At 43.4% G+C, this 19,434-nt stretch overlaps 1 protein-coding gene across 1 annotated transcript in view; it reads left to right on the plus strand.

Moving 5' to 3' along the window:
- The first annotated feature begins 4,917 nt into the window (after window positions 1-4,917).
- BMPER (BMP binding endothelial regulator) overlaps window positions 4,918-19,434 on the plus strand; it is a 146,939-nt gene continuing 132,422 nt past the window's right edge. The window contains exons 1-2 of the mRNA XM_026052326.1: window positions 4,918-5,023; window positions 5,760-5,845. Of these exons, the coding sequence (XP_025908111.1) occupies window positions 4,918-5,023; window positions 5,760-5,845 (192 nt within the window). The remainder of the gene's footprint in view (window positions 5,024-5,759; window positions 5,846-19,434) is intronic.

Consider the following 19,434-nt stretch of genomic DNA (forward strand, 5'->3'; position numbering starts at 1 on the left):
ATATGCTGCAGCCATTACCTGGTAAACTTGCTGAGGAAAATGCACATTTTAGTTTGTCTCACAGTTTTAAAACAAAAAAGGAGTTGGCCCTCTATGTCATTTCACAACATCTTATCCTTCATCAGACCTGCCAGATGTCCAAGGCTAAAAGTAGCACAAATGCATATAGCACACAAAATACCTTTTATTGTCCCTGGAAGAAAAGCTATTTGCAGCAGCTAAGCAACAAAAGAGGGATACATTGGCATATGCCAGTTTATTTTGTTTGTTTGGACTATGGCCTATTTCATAGGCCGTTATGGAAGTCCTATTTCTGCGACTTCTATGGCAGAGACTGCACCATCATTTCTCTTATAATTTCTATTTTCTGGTTTTAACGAATTTGATATAAAACTACAACAGCCCTCTTTCACCATATTAAAATGCTATTTTTTTTCCTGCTCTGTACCAGATCCAAGCGTGTATGTGTATATACACATATATTTTTATATATATAGAGAGAGAGAGTTTGAGGTAATGGCAGTTTTATATCCAGTTTAGCTTGTGCTTTTTGTTGATTTGGTTTGCATGCGTACAGATACGGATGATGATGGTGATTTTGAAGACTCTTGCAGTTAGAAATTCCCTTTCCGGATTCTTAGAAAATAGAATGTAAAAAATAGAAGTATGAAAACTGATGGTGCTAGGACATCCTATGTTAATAAACTCTTAAAATGTTATTCATTATCTTTATCTTGCTACAAATAAACGTTCTACATGTTCCATGAGTTTATGGAAAACTGTCAAAATGATGTGTTGTTCGATAAAATTTATAAATATTTGTTCCAGTAAGCTTCACTGTAACTTTTAGGTACTTTCTTGTACTACCCTTCTATTTAATGACTTTGACCACATGTCATTTTTAATCCTGCTACAGTTTTAAAACCTGTTAGTGTGGTCCCCAGACCTCATTTACATCAGTTTAGTGTTCTGATTATTTTGCAGTAGGGCAGCTTTGCCAGGAACACCTCTTTGATATATTTAGGCCGTTCCCAAGGTTTATTAATTTTATCTCATGGAGGAAACAGGGCAGTGCAAGAAATACTGTTTGTTCATTCTGGCAGATCCTCTTAGCTTTAGAACATGAGTAAGCACAGAAATGAATGAGTTGTGCAGAAGAACCAGCTATTCAGAGGAGTATGTGCCTATATTTAAAGGCTGTAACCCAGATCAGTACAAGAGAGGGATGAAGACCTGATGAGCCACCAAAAGATGAACGGTGGAATAGCTCCCAACTGCTTTTCCTGCATGGAAACACTGTGGCTGCCTCATGATGTGGTGAATTGCTATCAGGCTTCCTGACCGCTGTGTTGATGTGCTGGCAGCAAAACAACTCCCCAGTTTACTGCAAGGACTTGCAGGATCGGAGCTTATCAGATCCACACCTCCGAGTATAGCACATATGTGTGGGCTTCTCTCTGATTTTTATATAAATAAGTTATTGGCTCAAGAGTTCTGTTTATCTCTGGTAAAATGTCTGATAATTGCCAGTAAAACAGAATATCACAAAAAAAAAAAAAAAAGATGTGAATGTAATCACTATCATCCTTTTTTTTTTTTTAATTTTCATTTTAGGTGAGTGCTAACGTGAATGTTTATTATGACCAGCTCATTGCTGACACTGTTAACACTTTACAGCTGATCACAGGGAAATCATCTCTGGAGAAACAGTCACATTAATTAAAGACTTGGTATTTGTGAACAGCCAAAACTCCGTCAATCTCGATGAACTCAGATTGACTGATAAACAAAACTAATGAATATGTCCCTGCAATAACCAGTGATACCATGTCATGCTTATACGTTGTTATATGCCAGCAGCTAAATCAGAGTCTCTATGCATACACAGAACACAGTCTTCAATGCAACCCTCTGCTTCTGCTGAAAGCTTTGCACGTTGCTTGGAAAAATAAGTGCTCCTTCTCACCGGGATGCATTAGGGATACTTAATGTCCCTTTGTAGCCAGTAAGGATGCAGACCAGACCTCTGATAAGACGGACTTGGGAGATAAGGTAAGGGAGAGGGAAAGAAAGAAAAATAAGCACAAACCCATACCGGTAGTGCCGGTGGGTAATCCTAAGGTGGGGGAATAAGATGGTTGTGTTTCCTTCCTGTGTTGGGTTTTACCTCATGGGAGATTTAAATGAATGTAAAGTGACCTTTCCCCGTGGCATGTCATCGTTATTGATATCGGAGAGGAGGCAGGAAGAAGCCAGTGTTGCTCCTAACAACTGCATCCCCTTTTCCAGGATGAGACGGGAGCAGGGCAGCGGGAGCGCATGGTCTCCACTTTGCTGGGAGCTGGCAGCTTGGAAAGCGTGGCATGCAGTGCCATTCCAGCGTCTCAAGCCATGCAGCTGAGCACATCCCTTTCCCGGACCTTGTGCAACTGCAAATGATGTGCAGAGCCCAGGGGCTCGGCCCTCATGCAGCAATCTCTTCTCACGCCTAAGGTAAGTTTTGGGCCCAGCCAGCTGCTGAAGGTGGCTTAGTCGCGCGCACGCTTCCTTCCACGGGGAAGGTAAAGCTATATAACAAATCTGTCCATGCTGCTCGGTATCTGCTCAGTCACATGTCATTATGTGTTCTTGTTAGCTGTGAGCGAGTTAAAACGGGAATTGAATGAGATGATCGGTTGCTGTCACCTCTCGTCTTCATTTTATTAAGGAGATGATCTTTCCCCCTGCATTTTCAGAGCGTTTCAGTTCTCTGCTGCTATTTGGATGCCAGAATTATTAGTCGATGCCCTCAGTGCTTTGAGAATTGCATTTGCTGCTCACACCAGATGCCATTAATATTTGATGAATTTTAGACCATTGTGAAGAGAAGACTTGATGCACACAGAGATGTAAGTACTCTCCTGTGGTAGTTGTCACTTGAGAAATTATTGGGGTAGCTTTGTCTTTTTTTTTTCCTTTTTTTTCCCCCTAAGGTTCTTGCTTTAGAAGGGCTGTGAATGCACTGGAATGAGACAAGGGAAATGTAGCCACTGCTCGCAGATAGAGACGAAAGAAAAAAAGCTACTTTGCCAAAAGATTCAGTACATCTTTCCAATGGAAAAAACATTCGGAGCAGTCAGGATCTCTCCTTGAGTAGCGTAATATGTAACCCTGTGTATCTCCACATGGTCATCTATGGTGAAAATACAGGGGATGATGAAGATGTTTCCCAGAAAAGCGCTATTCAGGTTGTGGACCTTGTTTTTATGCACTGAGTTTGTTATGTACTCTATGGGATGTGGAGTAAGATTTGTATCCTAATTACTTTTTTTATGGAGTATAAAATGCCATTCTCTTTGGGTTTCTTTTAATGGCATCTAAATGATCATATTTGAGCAAGCAGCTTTGCTGTACAACTTGGGATTGGGTGATCTGAAGGAAGTGGGCTTTCAAAGGGATATTGCTGGTGATTTCTGTAAGTTTACCAAGATAATTTTCTGTAATCCCTATCACAGGGAATTTCAACCTTTTTATGACTTGTGTGTCCCACTGTAAGGGTAGGTGAGAAATTGTGTTGGAAATGAGCGCTTTGCATTATTTTATGTTTTAGAGCAAAGATTCAAGGTTTTCAGGGCTTTTCTTGGCTTTTGATTTCGGTCTTAAAAATGAACATGGAAATCTAATTGCCTCGAATCTTCTTGGGAAGTAGAACATATTTGAAGCAGTGCTGTACATGCAGGCCTGTGTCACGTACCTGCTTCACTATCGCTTTAAGCCTTTTTGAAAGAGTAACTCAGATCCACCCTTTTCCCCCCCAAAAAAAGAAAAAGGGGGGGGGGGAGGGTTAAAAAAAGAGATGAGGAACTGGGTGTAAATCTGAAGGTTTTTACAGCTTGTCCTCAGCGCGGTTTATTTGTGAGCGCTCATTTCGCGGCGCGCAGCCTCGCGGCGAAGGACGCGCTCGGTAACGCAGCCGGGCGCAGGGATGCGCGCGGATGTGTCGCGCAGGGCCCCGCCGCCGCATCCCGCCCGCGCCGTCCAGCCGCTGCCCGCACCCAGCGCCGCGAAGGCGCCGCGCGCGGGGAGGGCAAGGCCGGACCCTGCCCGTTTGAGGGCGGCAGGTCAGGCTCAGGGACCCGCCGACACCCCCTGCTCGGGGGGGCTCACAGCGCCTGGCCCCGCGGTGGGAAGGGGCGGCCCCGGGGGACCCCCGCGCGCGCCTCGGGGCAGCCCCGAGGGAGCGGGAAGGAGCGAGGGGGCGCCCCGAGCCTCCGGCAGCGGCGGCGAGTGGAGCCGCGGCGGCGTTGGGCGGCGTTGGGCGGCGTTTGCGGCCGTCCGCGCTGCCCGCCGCGCCGTCCCGCTGCTGCGCCGCTCGCCGCTGCCCCACGGCGCCCACGCGGGCCGGGACGGAGCCCTGCGAAGATCCGCGTTTCCTTCCACGCCGCCTTTTACCTCCTGCTGCTGCCGGAGCCGCTGGCTGCTCCCCGCCGTGCCGGTGCGCAGCCCCCCGACGCCGCGCGCCCCGACGCGGCCCGGGCGCTCCGCGGTGGGGCCGGGGGCGGGCAGGGGGGCTGGAGGGGAGTGGCCGGGTCCCCCCCCCGCCCCGGCGGGGAGCCGGGCTCCGGGGCTGGCAGCCGGCGTGGGGGGGAGGGAGGCACGGGCCGGGGGGTGCCGGAGGAGGGACTATGGGGAGAGGAAGGTATAAGAAGGGATGCGGGCAGGGGCGGGGGGCGATGCGAAGGAGGGGGCGCGGGGCCGGCGCTGACAGGCAGCGGCTCTCCCCGCACCGGCACCTCCCCTCCCCCGGTGCCGCCGTGGGCTGGGACTCCCCGGCGGGGCAGCGTCTCCCTTCCTCCCACCCCTCCTCCTCCTCCTGCCGCCGCCGCCGGTAGGTGCCGGGGGCTGCCGGGCTCCGCCACCCGACGGCGCGTCCCGGCGATGCCGCGACTCGCCCCGGCCACGGCCACGGCCACGGCCACGGCCACGGCGGTGCTGCTGGGCGCGCTGTGCCTGCCCGCCGCGCTGGCCTCCTCCCTGCTCACAGGTAACGCGGGGCTCCGCCGTGCCCACCTGCCGCCGCCCGTGCGCCCCGTGGGGGTTTCTTGGTGGGATTTCCTTTGGGACAACGGGGACGGTGCCTCTCCGTCCCCTGGGCGCCGAGGGGTGCGTTTTAGAGGCACCTGGGGCGTGCAGGGCAGTGCCGGGTGGGTTTCCAGCACCAGCAAAGGGGCGATGGGTTTCCCGGCGCGTGCCTGGTGTGACACGGCACAGGCTGCCCCGGGATATGGCCATAAAGGGATTCCCGGGATGATTTGTTTTGACAGCCAGACTGCTAATTTTGACTCATCTGCCAGTGGGCTGGAAAGGATGCTCGGCTTAGCGCTCGTGCTGTATGGGTGGTTCTGGTCCAAATCCTCCCATATAATTGACAGTTTCCTACTGATTCCTCTGAGCTTTTGGATCTGTTGTTATGGAAGTGCCCTGCTTTGTGTGGAGTGGTTGCTCTTCTCCAAATGTCACCCAAGAAGAGCAGAAGTGTCTTTCCTGGCTATAGTGGGGACACAGAGACAGTCTCGGTTTGTGCCACAGTGAGAGGCCGGTCGTTCACCCGCTCCCTTTGGTAGGCTCCCCAAGCGCTCAGCAGCCTCCATGGCTTAAGACATGCACCGTAAGGCAGAAGTTAAACCTGAAGGCTAGGAACGGAGCCTCTAGGCTGGTTTCCAAAAGCAGACAGTGGAGTTGAAACAAAATTGAAATTAAAATTTTCATTTCTCTTTCAGGATCCATCGCAAAATGTGAAAATGAAGGGGAAGTTCTGCAGATACCGTTTATCACAGACAACCCTTGTATAATGTGCGTTTGCCTGGTAAGTTTGGATTTCAGATAACAGGAGCATTCAGGCCTGTGCTAAGAGTAATTGCACAAAACGGGGGGACCATTTTACCTAATCAAATCTTGGGTCCCTCTGTTGCCTTTATGCAGCACGGGGTTATCTCAGTGCTGAGCTAATGGAAAGTAATCCAATCCACGATCTGGCAGTCATCTCTTTGACTTTAAAACTCTTGGGCACAAAGTTGTCCGCGACTTTAAGTGTGACATTGTGAAACGGCGTTTATCCTGTGAATTCAGGGGCAGAACGGTTGTCACAAAGTCCGGGGTGCTGCGGCACGCGGGAGTGTTTGCACTCTGCCTAGCAGCGAGGGTGAAAGGCAGAGGTTTGGAAAGGCGGCTGCTTCCAGGCTGGACGTGCTCAGAGCCCGGTGCAGAGGAAGGGGCACGAGGAACGGTGGTCCAGGCTGCGACAGGACGGTCCCCGCTGCCGCGAGAAGGCAGCGAGGGCACAAGCAGGGCTTTCATCACAGTGCCTCGTTCCGAGGAGGGCACTGCCTCTGGTGCTGGGAATTCAGCAGTTAATAATGTCACTGGTTGATACACATTTCTGGGAGAAATATTCTGCCAGAATGCTTCGGAGTAAAGCATTTTGGAAACAATTCAGCTCGGGAAGCCAAGGCTTAGGAGTTATTGAAAAATACTTGTTCTAAATAATTTTTTTTTCACAGTATATTTAAGAGAAAACCGTAAACCTTAATTTGCTGTTGAATGCAAAGAAAATCGTAGATGAAATCACTACATTTTGTTTTACATTTTAGAAGTTAGAGAATAGCTGATCTACAGAATGTTTTCTGCTTTAGGACTGAAATATTATCAAGAACCCCAATTCTATTACTGCTATTGATATTATTAACATTTCTAGAAAACCATCACTATTTTAACTCTGCAAATGAGTTAAAGGATTGTTTCAGGCTGCCTTTAGAAGGCAATTTTGACAACTGTAGGAACAAACCACAGTAAACCTCATCTTAAGCCGTTGGAGGTTGATGGATGTCACCACACTGACTTCAGTAGATTTTAAGTGAGACTCGGTGATAACTTTTTAGCTAATAGTGATGAAGAATAAGTTATTGATTCTTCTGAGTAGAGAGGAGTGGGAAAAGGAGGGGAATGGGATGTGGTGAGTAAAGAAATCAAAGGGAAAACAAGAAAAGAAATGAAGCTGTGTTTTATCATGGATCACCTTCCTAAATATGTCTGCCACCACTCTTGCTAATGGAAGCTGGTGTTAACCAGTGAGGAAGCAATTTATCTGTGAAGGAGCAGAAGTTCAGTCTTGGGCATCAGGGCAATAATGCATCAGGGTAAAATACTTACATTTATAGATCTCTCTAGACTTTGGCTTATTAAATCAATAAGCACCCCGTTTAGTGTATGAACATGAAGAACTGCAAAAAACATGGAATGTAAGAAATTTGTAAGAGCCCGAGGGAACCAGCAAATGACAACATTTGGTTCCCTTCGGTGCTCATCGGATACTACATACTATTAAAAATACAGATGTTTAGGGAGCAACTGCAGCTACCTGTGCTGGATATGCTATGGTTTTGTTGTTGTTGTTGTTGTTACTGCTTTTTTTTTCTTTCCTTTTCCAAGAAAAAGTGATCTCTTTTTCTTGAGATGAAAGCTGGGAGATTTGGTAGAGAAGAAGGAAACACATCTGGAGATACTGACTTTAACACTGTGCAGCATCCAAAGCAATGACTTATTGGACATGTAGTTTCTGAAATCCATGTCAGACCAGCCTCAAGGGAAAAGGTCAATTATAAGAGGTCTGGGGAGAACAGAAAGCAAAGCGATGATTTGTGACCAGGAGGGGAAAAAGAACCAGGTTTCCTTCTACCCAACTAGAAATATTGATTGTTTAATAGCCATGCAGTGAGGAACTTTCTCTGGAAGGCTGTTCATCCTCTACAAGGGCAAACCTGATGGATGTTCATGTAGTGAGAGGTGAGCAGTGAACTAGCAAGAAAGCTTAATCAGCTGTTGCAGGAAGGAAGCAATTGTTGTCCAAGCATGAACAGAAAATTCAACAAAGGGCACTTGTGTCAGAAACAACTGTAAAACAAGTAACTGAATGATTGGGTTGGATTGGGACAGACCTCCTCTAGCAGGAATGCATTTAGCAGAAATACAAACTGTCAGGTAGTACAAGCTACAAAAATCTGAATGGCCCTGGGAAGAAGAGGGGTATCTAAATAACATTCTTCCAGGTCTTTTGCCATCTTGCAAATGTGCAAGTTTGAAAGAGCTAATGCTGGGGGCTGTGACCTGTGAAGTGCAGAGATGCATCCCCCAAGAGAGGGAGCAGGAGTGAAGCCATTTCTCGCTCCCTTCTCTTCCTGGGTGTATCAGTCGGGAGGGCAAAGCAAGAGGTGGTGCTCTGAGATGTGCGAAAAACAAGCAGGTTGCAATAACACCATCACTGTACATCCCTGTACATCACTGAAAAGGCTTTGTAGAAAGACCAAACCCCAAAGTTCCCTGATCAAAAAAAAAAAGAAAAAAAGAAGAAGAAAACCGTGAAAACCGGAGTCTGGGTTTTGGGCTGTTTTGTCTGTTTTGTCTTTTTGAGTTATCGATAAAACAAAACACTGAATCTCGAGTACAAAAGTGATTCTTGTATCCATTTTTATCAAGGAGATCTTCTAGGGACAGCCAAGGCTAAGCTGCAGACAAGATGAGTTCATCTGCTGCAAGGTGTGGAAAGAGAAGTCATGATAGGGGAATTCAGGCCGGGGACACGTGCTGGAGTTTTCATGTAGCACGTAATAAATCATTCACTTCTGGTGTATAGGTAATGCTTTTCTAATAAAAAAAAGGCACTGCACCCACTATGAAATAAGTCTATTTTGGACCTCCCCGCTTGTTAAACTGAACAAAATTGGTGTTTGTTCTTAGTACAAGGATACAGGGGTAAGGCTAGGTGAGTGTGTGTGTCTGTGTAAATACATGCTGAAGATCTGGGTGTAAGAACTGCAGCAGAGCAAGTCTATGGACTTGCAGAAGTCCCTAAGAACTGAAGCAGCAAGTCACTATGGATAGTGTTGGATTTTGCATTTTGTGATGCTTTCACGTGATGCAATACAATGCTTTAGTGAGAAGTATGCTTTAGTTTTGAGCATGTGAGCATCTGATGTAATCAGGTGAAAATCTATGGCCAATAATACCAAGGCAGGCAGACAAAAGGGTCCAGTGAACCCTTAACACCAGTGGTGTTAAACTTTTAAGAAAATCTATGAATCTATACAACCTAAAAATGTTTTCTGATAGCAAACATGAGAACTAACAAAGTGTCTACAAGATTTTACCTTTTATTTAGAGCTCAGAAAGCTCCTTTGGCTTTTGCACTTTGGATAGGATTACTCATTGTTATAAGTCCTGACAGGTCAAAATTTAGAGATCCTTAATTTATATTTTACATGCCTCCAATTTATGGTCATAATGATGTCCATAAAAGTGATAATTTTCAGCATCTATAAGCAAAACGTTTTAATGTGAGCTATTATAACATTTAAGCAGTTCTGTATTGCTTTCCACCTAGTATTCTGTAAGCACTTGATAAACACGGATGAACTTGATCTCCAAAGAACTGATCATTAATTGCAGCTGACCACAAGAAATGACCATTTTTATTGCAGAGGAAAACATCAAAGTCACAGAGAGACTGTGGTTTATCCACAAGGAATTTCTTGTAGGACTGTGATGAAAGCTCAGGCCTCCTAACTCCTGGTCTAATGGTTTGATGACAAAACCATCCCTTTTCACCTCGCTAGCATTTGCTTTATGAGTGGCTATATGTAGGATAGTCACAGCATTAACACATTTGTTTTCTTTTTGCCTCTCTGAGAGCGGGCAAGCTGCACTGATAGCAGGCTTTTGAAGTGGCTGCTCAACTAAACTTTTTTTCTAAGACATGGATGAGCAAAGGCAGATAAAGCTGACTTTGTGATCTAGAGATTTTGAGAACCGTAGTGATCATTTGCTGATGCTGTTGGAGAAAAGATGTTAGGGCTCAAATGCTTGTGTCTTCTGCCCACTTCCATTTCGCATGTCTGTGGTTTTGCATCCCCATGGACTTGGTATCTCTGACACATCTGGGTTTCCACAGGACTTGGGACACAAGCATAGCACAAAGCAGGATGAAGGTAATTGAAAGTACCTGTTTCCTTGTGCATACACTGTTAAACACGAAAACTGGAGAATGCATCAGCAGCCCCAGTACTTCCAGTTGAAAACTGCTGTTCTAAAGCTAGGCTGTTTAAAACTTGCAGGTATGCCTACCTGTGAAGTGCCAGTGCAGTATGATATGATGGACTGGTCCATTTTGACCATGGCTGTAGGCAAGGTTTTAGCCATTTCACCTCCATATAAGAGGTGAAAAGGAGCCCTTCTAAAGGGCAGAGGTGCCCAGCTGAACGGGAATGCCAGCTATGGCAAACAGCAGTAACTAGGGTTATATACACCAACTCTGTGAAGAAAAATAGTTATCAAAAAAAGGCAAGTATCGTAATAAGGATAAGAATGTGACCCTTAGTTGTACCAAAAATACTTGTGGAACATATTAGCAAATACAAGTGTAAAATAATTTTGTATTAATTTAGTGGTTGATAATAAGAAAATCTAATGTCCTGCTGGGCTGTGCAAATCAAAGCAGTGAAACTGTGCAGGTTGTGAAGTTGAATGAAAAACGTTTGTGTTTTAAAGGACTTTTCTGGTTGGCATGGTGATTATAGATAAGGATACATAATCTTCATAGCATTCAGAAGGGAATTATATTGGTTCAGTCTGAGAAACTGATTCTTTTATTCCCGTTATTAAATGCTTTAAGACCACTAGGGATTATAACTATACCTACCTAATGCAAAAAATCTCTTCTAAAAATATTCTCACTTGTCTGTGAAAAGCAAGTTTGTTTCCATCTTTAGAAGCACTTTATGCACCTTTGCAGTTTGAGAAGATTTGAAACATGTAATGTCTAACAGATTAAGTTCTTATATATTTCATACGTGAAAGCATTAGGTTGAAAGTAAGGGAGGCATGAGTGAATTTGTGTTAGTTCATAAACATGAAGCACACCACAAACAATACTATTTGTAGCACAGATATATATATTTAGCATTTTGGCATGTTAAGGGGAAAATGCTTTTAGCAAAATATTGGGGGAACCTTTGATTAGATGTCAGCATATGAAATGGGCATGGAATATTTCAAGTTCAAATGGGCATGGAATATTTTAAGTTCAGCTTTGGTACAAGTGCAGTAAATGGCCAAGTGCAGCAGTTTTTGTTGGTACGGCTTTTTGGCTGGAAGGTATCTAAAACTCAAAATAGAAATAGACTCACACCTGATATTATGGCATTTGCTTTCAAGAAATATATACTCCACATAAGGGTGGAAAAGACATAAAAATGCTATAGTCTGTCAGAAATAGGTGAAATGAGAACCTGTGCATAATTATAGGTCAAAAGCATTAAAACTTCACAGAATTAGCTTAGCCCGATTTAAACTTCTGAGTGCTGAGTTTTTTGAAGGTGAGATGAGTTCAGCAGTGACAATGATGATAGGTGGTAGTGCTGGTGGTGCTGAGAAGAACTGTGCAATTTCATTCTCATTTATCACCATCCGCTTGAACCCTGAACATCTTGCCAGAAGCAAGCAGTGATCCAAGAATAACCCATTCATTTGCTAGGGGTGGATATAGTTTTAAAATGAATGGACCAAAAATGCTAGCTGAAAGCAATAGGTGAGAAGCCATTCTGTTGCCCTATTGCATCTAAAATGACTACACCTAGTACATTACTAGTGTAATTGTGTAACTATTACCAGTGTGATAGTGTATAGGTAACTACACCTTAGGTAAGGATGGGCTTTACATTGCAAGAGGTTTTCTTAGGCAAAAAATTATCTTATTTTTGCAGGGTGGTATTTTTGGTGAGATCTTTGTGGGAAATAAGGTTTTTTGTTTGATTATTGTTTATTTTTAAATACATACAAGTGAGTTGTGTCAAGAAACAGCTGATACAAGCCAGTGGTGAGCTTGAAAAAAACCCACTTTTAAGCCAGGGCTATTTCCCCCTCTTTTCCTTCCCCCACTCTGCCCTCATGCCTGTGCTTCAAGCTTGCCAACTGCACCTGAGGAGTGGTAATCATATGTCTCAACCTTTTATCACCTAAATCCAGAACAGAAGGAAATAAATGTGAGCCAGAAAGTGTAACCAAGTGTTGGAAACCTGAGGAAAATTTTGAGACAAGAGTTTGGGAAACTAGAAATCAGAGCTTTGCTTGGCATAAGTTTTATTCAGCATGAAACATCATTCTGTAGTTTAAATTTCCGCTTTTAAACTGAAATGTGCAATGTAGAATTAGGTTAAATTTAGAATTATAGAATCTTGTGTTCCACCTAGCTTGAACCAAATGAGTAGGGAAGCCAAGGGCAAGCAGAACAAAAAATGGAAGAAAGCACCTCTACCCCTTTTTCTCTGTGTACTGCTCAAACCACCCCACTCCTTACCGAAAGATAGAGCAAGAAAATCACTGAATTTTCAGGGATTCGTTACTAAATAGAATATATACATCACAAAGTTGACTCTTGTGGCACGGTAGACAAGCTGGAATTGTATAGCTAGCCTTGAGAGCAAGTGTTTGACACATGTTCAGTGGAGATGGCAATGTTTTAGTGCATCAGGATTCAATTGTTGTTGCGTCAAGGTATAATGTGGCCCAGATGACTTCTGGAGGACTAGTGCATATTAAAAAAAAAAGAACCATCAAACAATTCTTTCATACCTATTTTATTTAATATAATTTCAGTAGATTGCGTACATCAACTACAGAACCTACCAAGACTGCATCTTCTTTCAATTTAAATATCCTTGGTCTTTATGACTGTATAATATAATCAGCTTTCCCTTCAACCACAAAAATAACAAACAAAGAGACAAAAAAGCCAAAGATACAGTAGTGTACTGGTAGTTTTCGCCTTGATATTACTGCAAAAGGGAGCGTTGTTTTGATCACTGTTTGAAGGGATCCTGGAACACAAACATGCCCCTACATGATGAAAGGTTTTATTAGTTTTTATCCATTTTAACTACAGATGTACGTGCCATCTCTTAAATGAAGAAAAAAATCCAATCCCAGACCCAGAAAACAAAACACAGTCAAAACTCTGTCTGGTACAGCTGTCTGTCCCATGTGTGCTTTGTCAGGGAGACCAAGTGTCTGTGTGTGTGTAACCAAAGATGGTTGTGTAAGTGAGAATTGAATCAAATCAAGAGCTGGAGGTCGATATTTTTGCCAGTTCTGGAAAACTGGTGGTTATTTTTGCCAGTTCTGATCTGCTTTGGTAGTCTCTCCTGAAGGGTGAGTTGAACGTTCGTTTTGTTGTACTTTTTCTTCATTCATGCAGTACTTGTGTTCAAGTCAAGTCTTTAGTGTTTCTGACCTATATTACTGATGACAGAAGACGGTTATTCTGGATTGATCCTCTAAGTTTCCGTTAGCAGCACTGAAGCAACGTTCCAGTCAGTTTAGTCCCATATACAAGCATGGCCACTCTGGTCTCAGAGCAGACGGACCACATTTCTTCCAGATCAAAGTGTTGTGTTGGCATCACTCCCACTTCAAGCAGTAGGCTTGCCCATTGGTCCTTTCCATCCAACATTTCTACAATTTCTATTAAATTTAGTTAATTAAATTTATTTAATTAATGGGAAGAGGGGCTTCTGCTCCTACTGGGTGTCCAAACTGAGAAACAGGCTAGATCTACTCTGAAGTAAACCACCTCAAAATGCACACTGGGCCTATACTAGACCATCAGTACTGTTGTACTACAAAACAGTGTGAGCAAGTGTCCCCGAGCCTCCATAAGGACTTTGCCAGGTCAGCTTGCCTGGGTTCCCTTGTGCCTAGCTCTCTGCAGCTCAGTCTGCTTCAGAGAAGCTTCATGCTCTGCGTTGTGGGTGAGATTGGCATGGCAGACTGCATTGAGTTTACTGTGCTTTATGTGCTTCCTAACATGTGTTTCAGAGACATACAGCACAGTCATATGTGGCAGCTTGTGATTAAACCATTCGGGAAATCTGCAGGCTTGAAGAAGCTATTTCATGTTCTTCTGAGACCACATGGGATAGTGAAGGGCTCACCACTTGCACATTTCTAACATAGAGGCAGCTGCGCTGAGCAAACATAAAAATGCACGCGGTGCTGAACTGATTATAGGTCTTGGCAAAACGCTACTGGAAGAGAGCTGGTGATAGGACACTGAAGTGATGATGAGGATCCAGTGCATCAAGTAAGGAAATGAGATCCTCCTTGGCATAATTAAAGGATCAGAAGGCTCAAATACAAAAGAACATGCTTAAAATGCATAAATAATGCATGGAAAAAATATAAAGGGCACAGAAATGCCATGAACTAAGTGGAAAAATGTAATATAAGTTGTCAATGTCTTTGGAATGTATCTACAATAAGTGCAAAATGGATCAGTCTAAGTTAAGGCACCTTTTTATTGCCAATAAGAAAAACATTATTAAAGAGCTGGTCTAATATCAAAATGGCATTTTAAAAGCATACGGTTACCTGTATATAGTTTTTATTAGCTTTCAAGTTTCTTCCATTGAGTTGTTAACAGTCTTTTTAAGAATTATGGTCCTGTGAGTGAGTGGTTCACCATGTCAGTATTTCTGGTGTTCTGCTTTGTGCTGCTATATAAAAATAGATATTTTTTCCCCCACAAAATATCTGGTTTTATTTCCCCATCATGTTTTAATAGAAATTTTTGAGGGAAGAAAAATATTAAGCAACAACCGAAAAATCAAATGAAAATGCAACCTTTTTATATTAAGCTTATGGTCAAATAAAAGGCCATTGTGAAGAAAAAACAATATTGCATAAAAGCTTTTACCTGTATTACTACTATTAAAATGACTATCGTACTGGTACTTGCTCATATTGTACCTAATAACTGCTGTAATTACTTCCTCTGAGGCCTCTTGGCCTCTTCATCTTATGCATTAAGCTGCAGCTAAAACATTCCTGGTCTGACCATTTGTCAGATTTAGCCCCATGCCACAGTTTGTATCCGGCTGAATCAACTGCTGAGCTCCATGTTGGAGAACTCTGAGGACCTCAGCCCTTCTCGTCCATTTTGTTAAGAGCTGACCCTCTCTGTCTCTCTGAAACATCTTGATTTCCTTTATGCTTTTCTTTTTTTTTTGTCTCTCAGATTTATTTCTTGGAGTTCTTTTCCCTGTTTCTTTCTGTATTTTCCCTGCTGTATCTGGAATCCTCTTAGTGCACCAAAAACGGTCAGTTAAACTGGGACTGTGCACTTTCCCACTGCCTCACTGAAAAAATAACGCATCTCCACGCACCATTTATCATTTACATTCTCTTCATTTGTTGTTACATGTATTTCCTCACCATTTATCTACAATCCCCTGTCTGTAGTTCTCATTTTCTCTATTGTAGTTTAGACTTTTCAGAGAGGGAAGCATTGTGTCTTTGTGCTGCAGCAACAGGCAGTACTATTAAATAGCATTAAGGTTAGAGATCTGTTTGTTTTTGCAGACACAAAGCATGGGCATGTGTTCAAATGGCAGTCAGAAAAAGGATACAGAAGTGCTGAAATTTTCACTGACCATCTGAGGCAGCAATTTCTTTGAGTCCTGGTTTTAAATAAAAGTCTTCCCTAAGGTTCAAAGCTAAGGAGTGGACCAAGTCTTATTAAGGATTATCAAGTGTTAATATGAAGTCTGATAAGGCATAGAGCTGTACTGACATGTTTATAGGTCCGTTTGCTTGGGAGCAGGGCTGGCTCACTTAGGCAATCACTGGCCTTTCTGCAATGGTGACATGATGCTCTACAGCCGTGAAGGTGCATAAATCCACCCATCAATGCTGAAACTTTCCACGCATTGGGTACTTGATGCAAAGTACTCAACTCCATGGATCCTTTCCTTTCAGCTTTTAACTTCTCTGTGCACCACATTGACCTGAATGTCCATAACTACCCCAGATCTGAGGAGCTGAACGTCATCGTTCCTACTCTACACCAAAAGCAGAAACCAGGTACTGCTTGTTCAGCACTTGGCTGCCATGACGCGTCATCCCAGTGTGTGCCAAGGATGCAGGTTGTGTCTTTGGTGCGGTACCAGCTGCTGCTTTTGCTTTTTCCATGGCGCATGGTTGGGATCACTGTCTTCTTCTAACCCAAAGGACTTACTTCAGGTGTGGAAGAAGCAACTTCACATTTCTCCTCAACCAAAAGGATTTTGGGATCTTTATAATTTATTACATTAAGTAGCTTCAATGGGAATTGGATCTATCACAGAATTTTTGAACTGCTGACATTTCTTTTGAGGGGTATCTGTTTTTCTGGTTGCAAACATTTGCATCTGTTTTTCTTGTTTGTCCTATGATTTATTAGTGGCTGAAGAATTACACATCTTGATTGTCCTGAGGTTGTCTCCTCCTCCTTTTTTCTGTCTGAGTGGTTGCGTGTAATTGAGGCATGGTTTGGGAGAGAGGGGGAAGAGCTGATAAACAACTGCTGTGAGGCTACATAATGGCTGTGATTTGATTTTGCCACTTAGCGAAACACCTCCTGGTTGTGTGGGTTGGGAATCATTGGTGAGGGAAAGAACTGGATAGTGTGGTCTCAGATAAGGCTATTAGCTATAGGGTTGCCTGTGTGACCCAAAGTACTGATAGGGCAGCTAGCCCTCTTAATACCACAAGGAGACTGGTGATTATTTGCTGTTGATTGTATTTTCTATGTGACAGTGCATGGTGGATCATTTTCATATTTGGCACCCTTCCTTCCCAAATACTTGGTAAGAGATGGCAGCCAGGACAGCTAACCAGGTTAGGTGGATCGATTCTTTGATCTGACATATGCTTTTGCTTAAAATAAATAAATAAAATTATGTCAGTGATTAATAAATGAAGAAAATATGTCAAAATGCAAAAAAAAAGGACAGGCTTTTTAGGCCAGAGACCAAGGGTTGGTTGATGTTTTGTCATTATAAGTGCTGAATAAAGGCTGCTAGACAATTAAAGTTGTTACGCTTTAAAGTGCTGACGGTGGAAGAATGTAAAAAAAAATACCCTTTTTTTAAACAGAAGTCTGCTTTCTCTATGATCTAAGCTCATTAGACATTTCTGGATAAACTTGCTGATGCAGCCATTTAGCAAGTAGCATAGTGCACCTACGCTGAATCACAGCCTTTTAAACATGAAAACGCTGAGGAGATTGAAGAAGCCTGCAATTTATATGGCTTCTGGAAAAATATCTGTATATGTCCAATTCAAACTTGGCAGGGTTTCTAATCCTCAAGCAAAAACTGTTTGACCCAAAATCAATCCGGAGTGGAAATTTTTAAAAATATCCAGAACTCTAGGCCATGATAGCAAGAAATTGGACTGGCTTTATGTACTTGTTGTTACAAGTAGTGGACATATTTAGTGCCTAAAACTGTATATAATTATTTTAGTATAAAAAGAGTATCTATGATATCATCAGGTTTCTTGGCATAATTAACCAGCCCACATATGGAAACGTACAAATGTTGGAGCCAAAAGGGGAAAAGAAAGCAAATCATCTACAACAAAAGGGAGGTTCGTTGGAGTGCAGCCATCTGGACAGACGCAGGGGTAACTTCAATCTCTTTGCTGGGCATTGCTTCTTATGTGCAGGACAGCACAGAAAATACTGAGATGGGGCTTTAATTGACAGGCCACAGATGTGACTTGACTCTACGAAAGTCAAGTGTGGAACCAGAGGTTTGAAAGGATTTTAAGCATCTTCTAGAGACTTATTATTGGTCTTGTGTGTTTGTGGACAGCTTTTGACTGTGGCCCTAGGGTACTGTTACCCTCAGAGGATTTCACTTAGCTCGGTAGATAGTATTGGTCAGCTTGGACTTTTGGCCCAAACAGTCCATGTTAACTGTTTTGTCTCCTTAGTTCAGGATTGGGATTTCATCCAACTAACATGCTGAGCAGAGCGCTGACAGGAGTTGCTGAATACTGGGCTTTACCCTAAAATGCTCTCTGCTTTGTGGCCAAGTACTTTACCCTGTACCATTTAGAGTTTGCTGCTTTGACCTGCTTTTGGAATTTGGAATTTGGAATTTTGGAATTTTGAAAGTCTTGTCTTTCAAAACCGAAGGAGTAGTCACTTGTGGATGAAACCAGTGTCTCCTCTTTTATCATACAGCTTAATCCTTTGAGAGCATGAGAGAAAATCAGGTCATTGTACAGTATGTCAAAAGTTATGGATGCAAAGATTAAATCTCATCTTTCTCAGGAAAGATCCTGGTTTTCTCTAGGTTAGCGTAGTGTTAAAGTAGACTGTGTGAAATGCAGCAGCCCTGACAAGACAGATAAAGTCTGTCTTTGTCTGTCTGTCTTCGAGGATAGACAGATAGATATCTAGATAGATAGATATCTAGATAGATATCTATCCTCTTCGAGATAAAGTCTGTCCTCGAAGAACTCTGTCTTCGAGTCCTGCAGGCATTCCAGATGTAATGGCAATGAAGACCTCTTGAGAAGGATGCCCATATGGGACAGAACGCCCTATATTGTGCAGAGAAGGGTGATTTTCATGGTAGCTCCTACCCCAGCCATGTTTTAGGAGATACAAAATGCCCCAAATGTGAAGTCCTTCACCTCAGGTGGGGTTTTGTGTAAGGGATGAGTCAGGCAGGAGCTGGCTATCAAACTGCTCAGGAGCTGAAGCAAAGCTTGGTGCCTGCAGACGTGAAATGCTAAGGGCCTGAATGAGTCACACCCAGGACATGGTAACCATCTCTTGGTAGGGGCTCCCCCTAGTTACAGTTTATTATTATGGAATGAGGTGCAGTTAACCAGAACTTAATTTCCTGAGTCTTTTGATGGATGTTTCTTAGTTTTCTTCAGCTGAGGGTCTCATTTTTACATGCACTTAGCTCTCAACAGAAAGTCCTTGAGCCCTTCTTATGCTAATGGTATGAAAACTTCGGCTTTCAGATGATCCTTCCTTGTTTCCTTGGTTTCCCCTCCTGGTTAGAGAGGTGGCATTGCTGCCCAAGTCCTTGCTCTTTCAAGACAATAGGGTTTTCCAACACAACAAAATAATCTGTGGCTGCCTTTCTAGTACTGTGCTCTTTCAGTCTTATTACATCTGAGTCTTATTAATTGGGTTAACAAGATGCTATCTGTGCACCGTACTTAGGTAAATACAATCTGCTAGCAAAGATCTTAAAGGCACCTGATATATCACACTCCCTTTGCATCTATCAAGAGGTGCCACCGCAGGAGCCATTTCCAAAAGCAGGTTGTGTGCTCCGTCCCCCAGGGCCCCTTATAAGCTGTGAGAAATGCTGGTGGTCAAGGCCAACCATTCAGATGTCTTTAAGGTGTCCCAGTGGTGACTGAAAATCACTTTGTCAAGATGACAAATGGCTTGTGCATACCCCATTCACCTTATAGCTTTGCTCTAATGTCAGCTCCATTTACTTGTCAGAAACAGGTATTTTTTTTCACTTCCAGCAGTGCAAGCGGGGCAGGGAAAAG

Source organism: Nothoprocta perdicaria, unplaced genomic scaffold (assembly GCF_003342845.1).
Source record: "Nothoprocta perdicaria isolate Ctin4 unplaced genomic scaffold, notPer1 scaffold_87, whole genome shotgun sequence".
Taxonomy (NCBI): domain Eukaryota; kingdom Metazoa; phylum Chordata; class Aves; order Tinamiformes; family Tinamidae; genus Nothoprocta; species Nothoprocta perdicaria.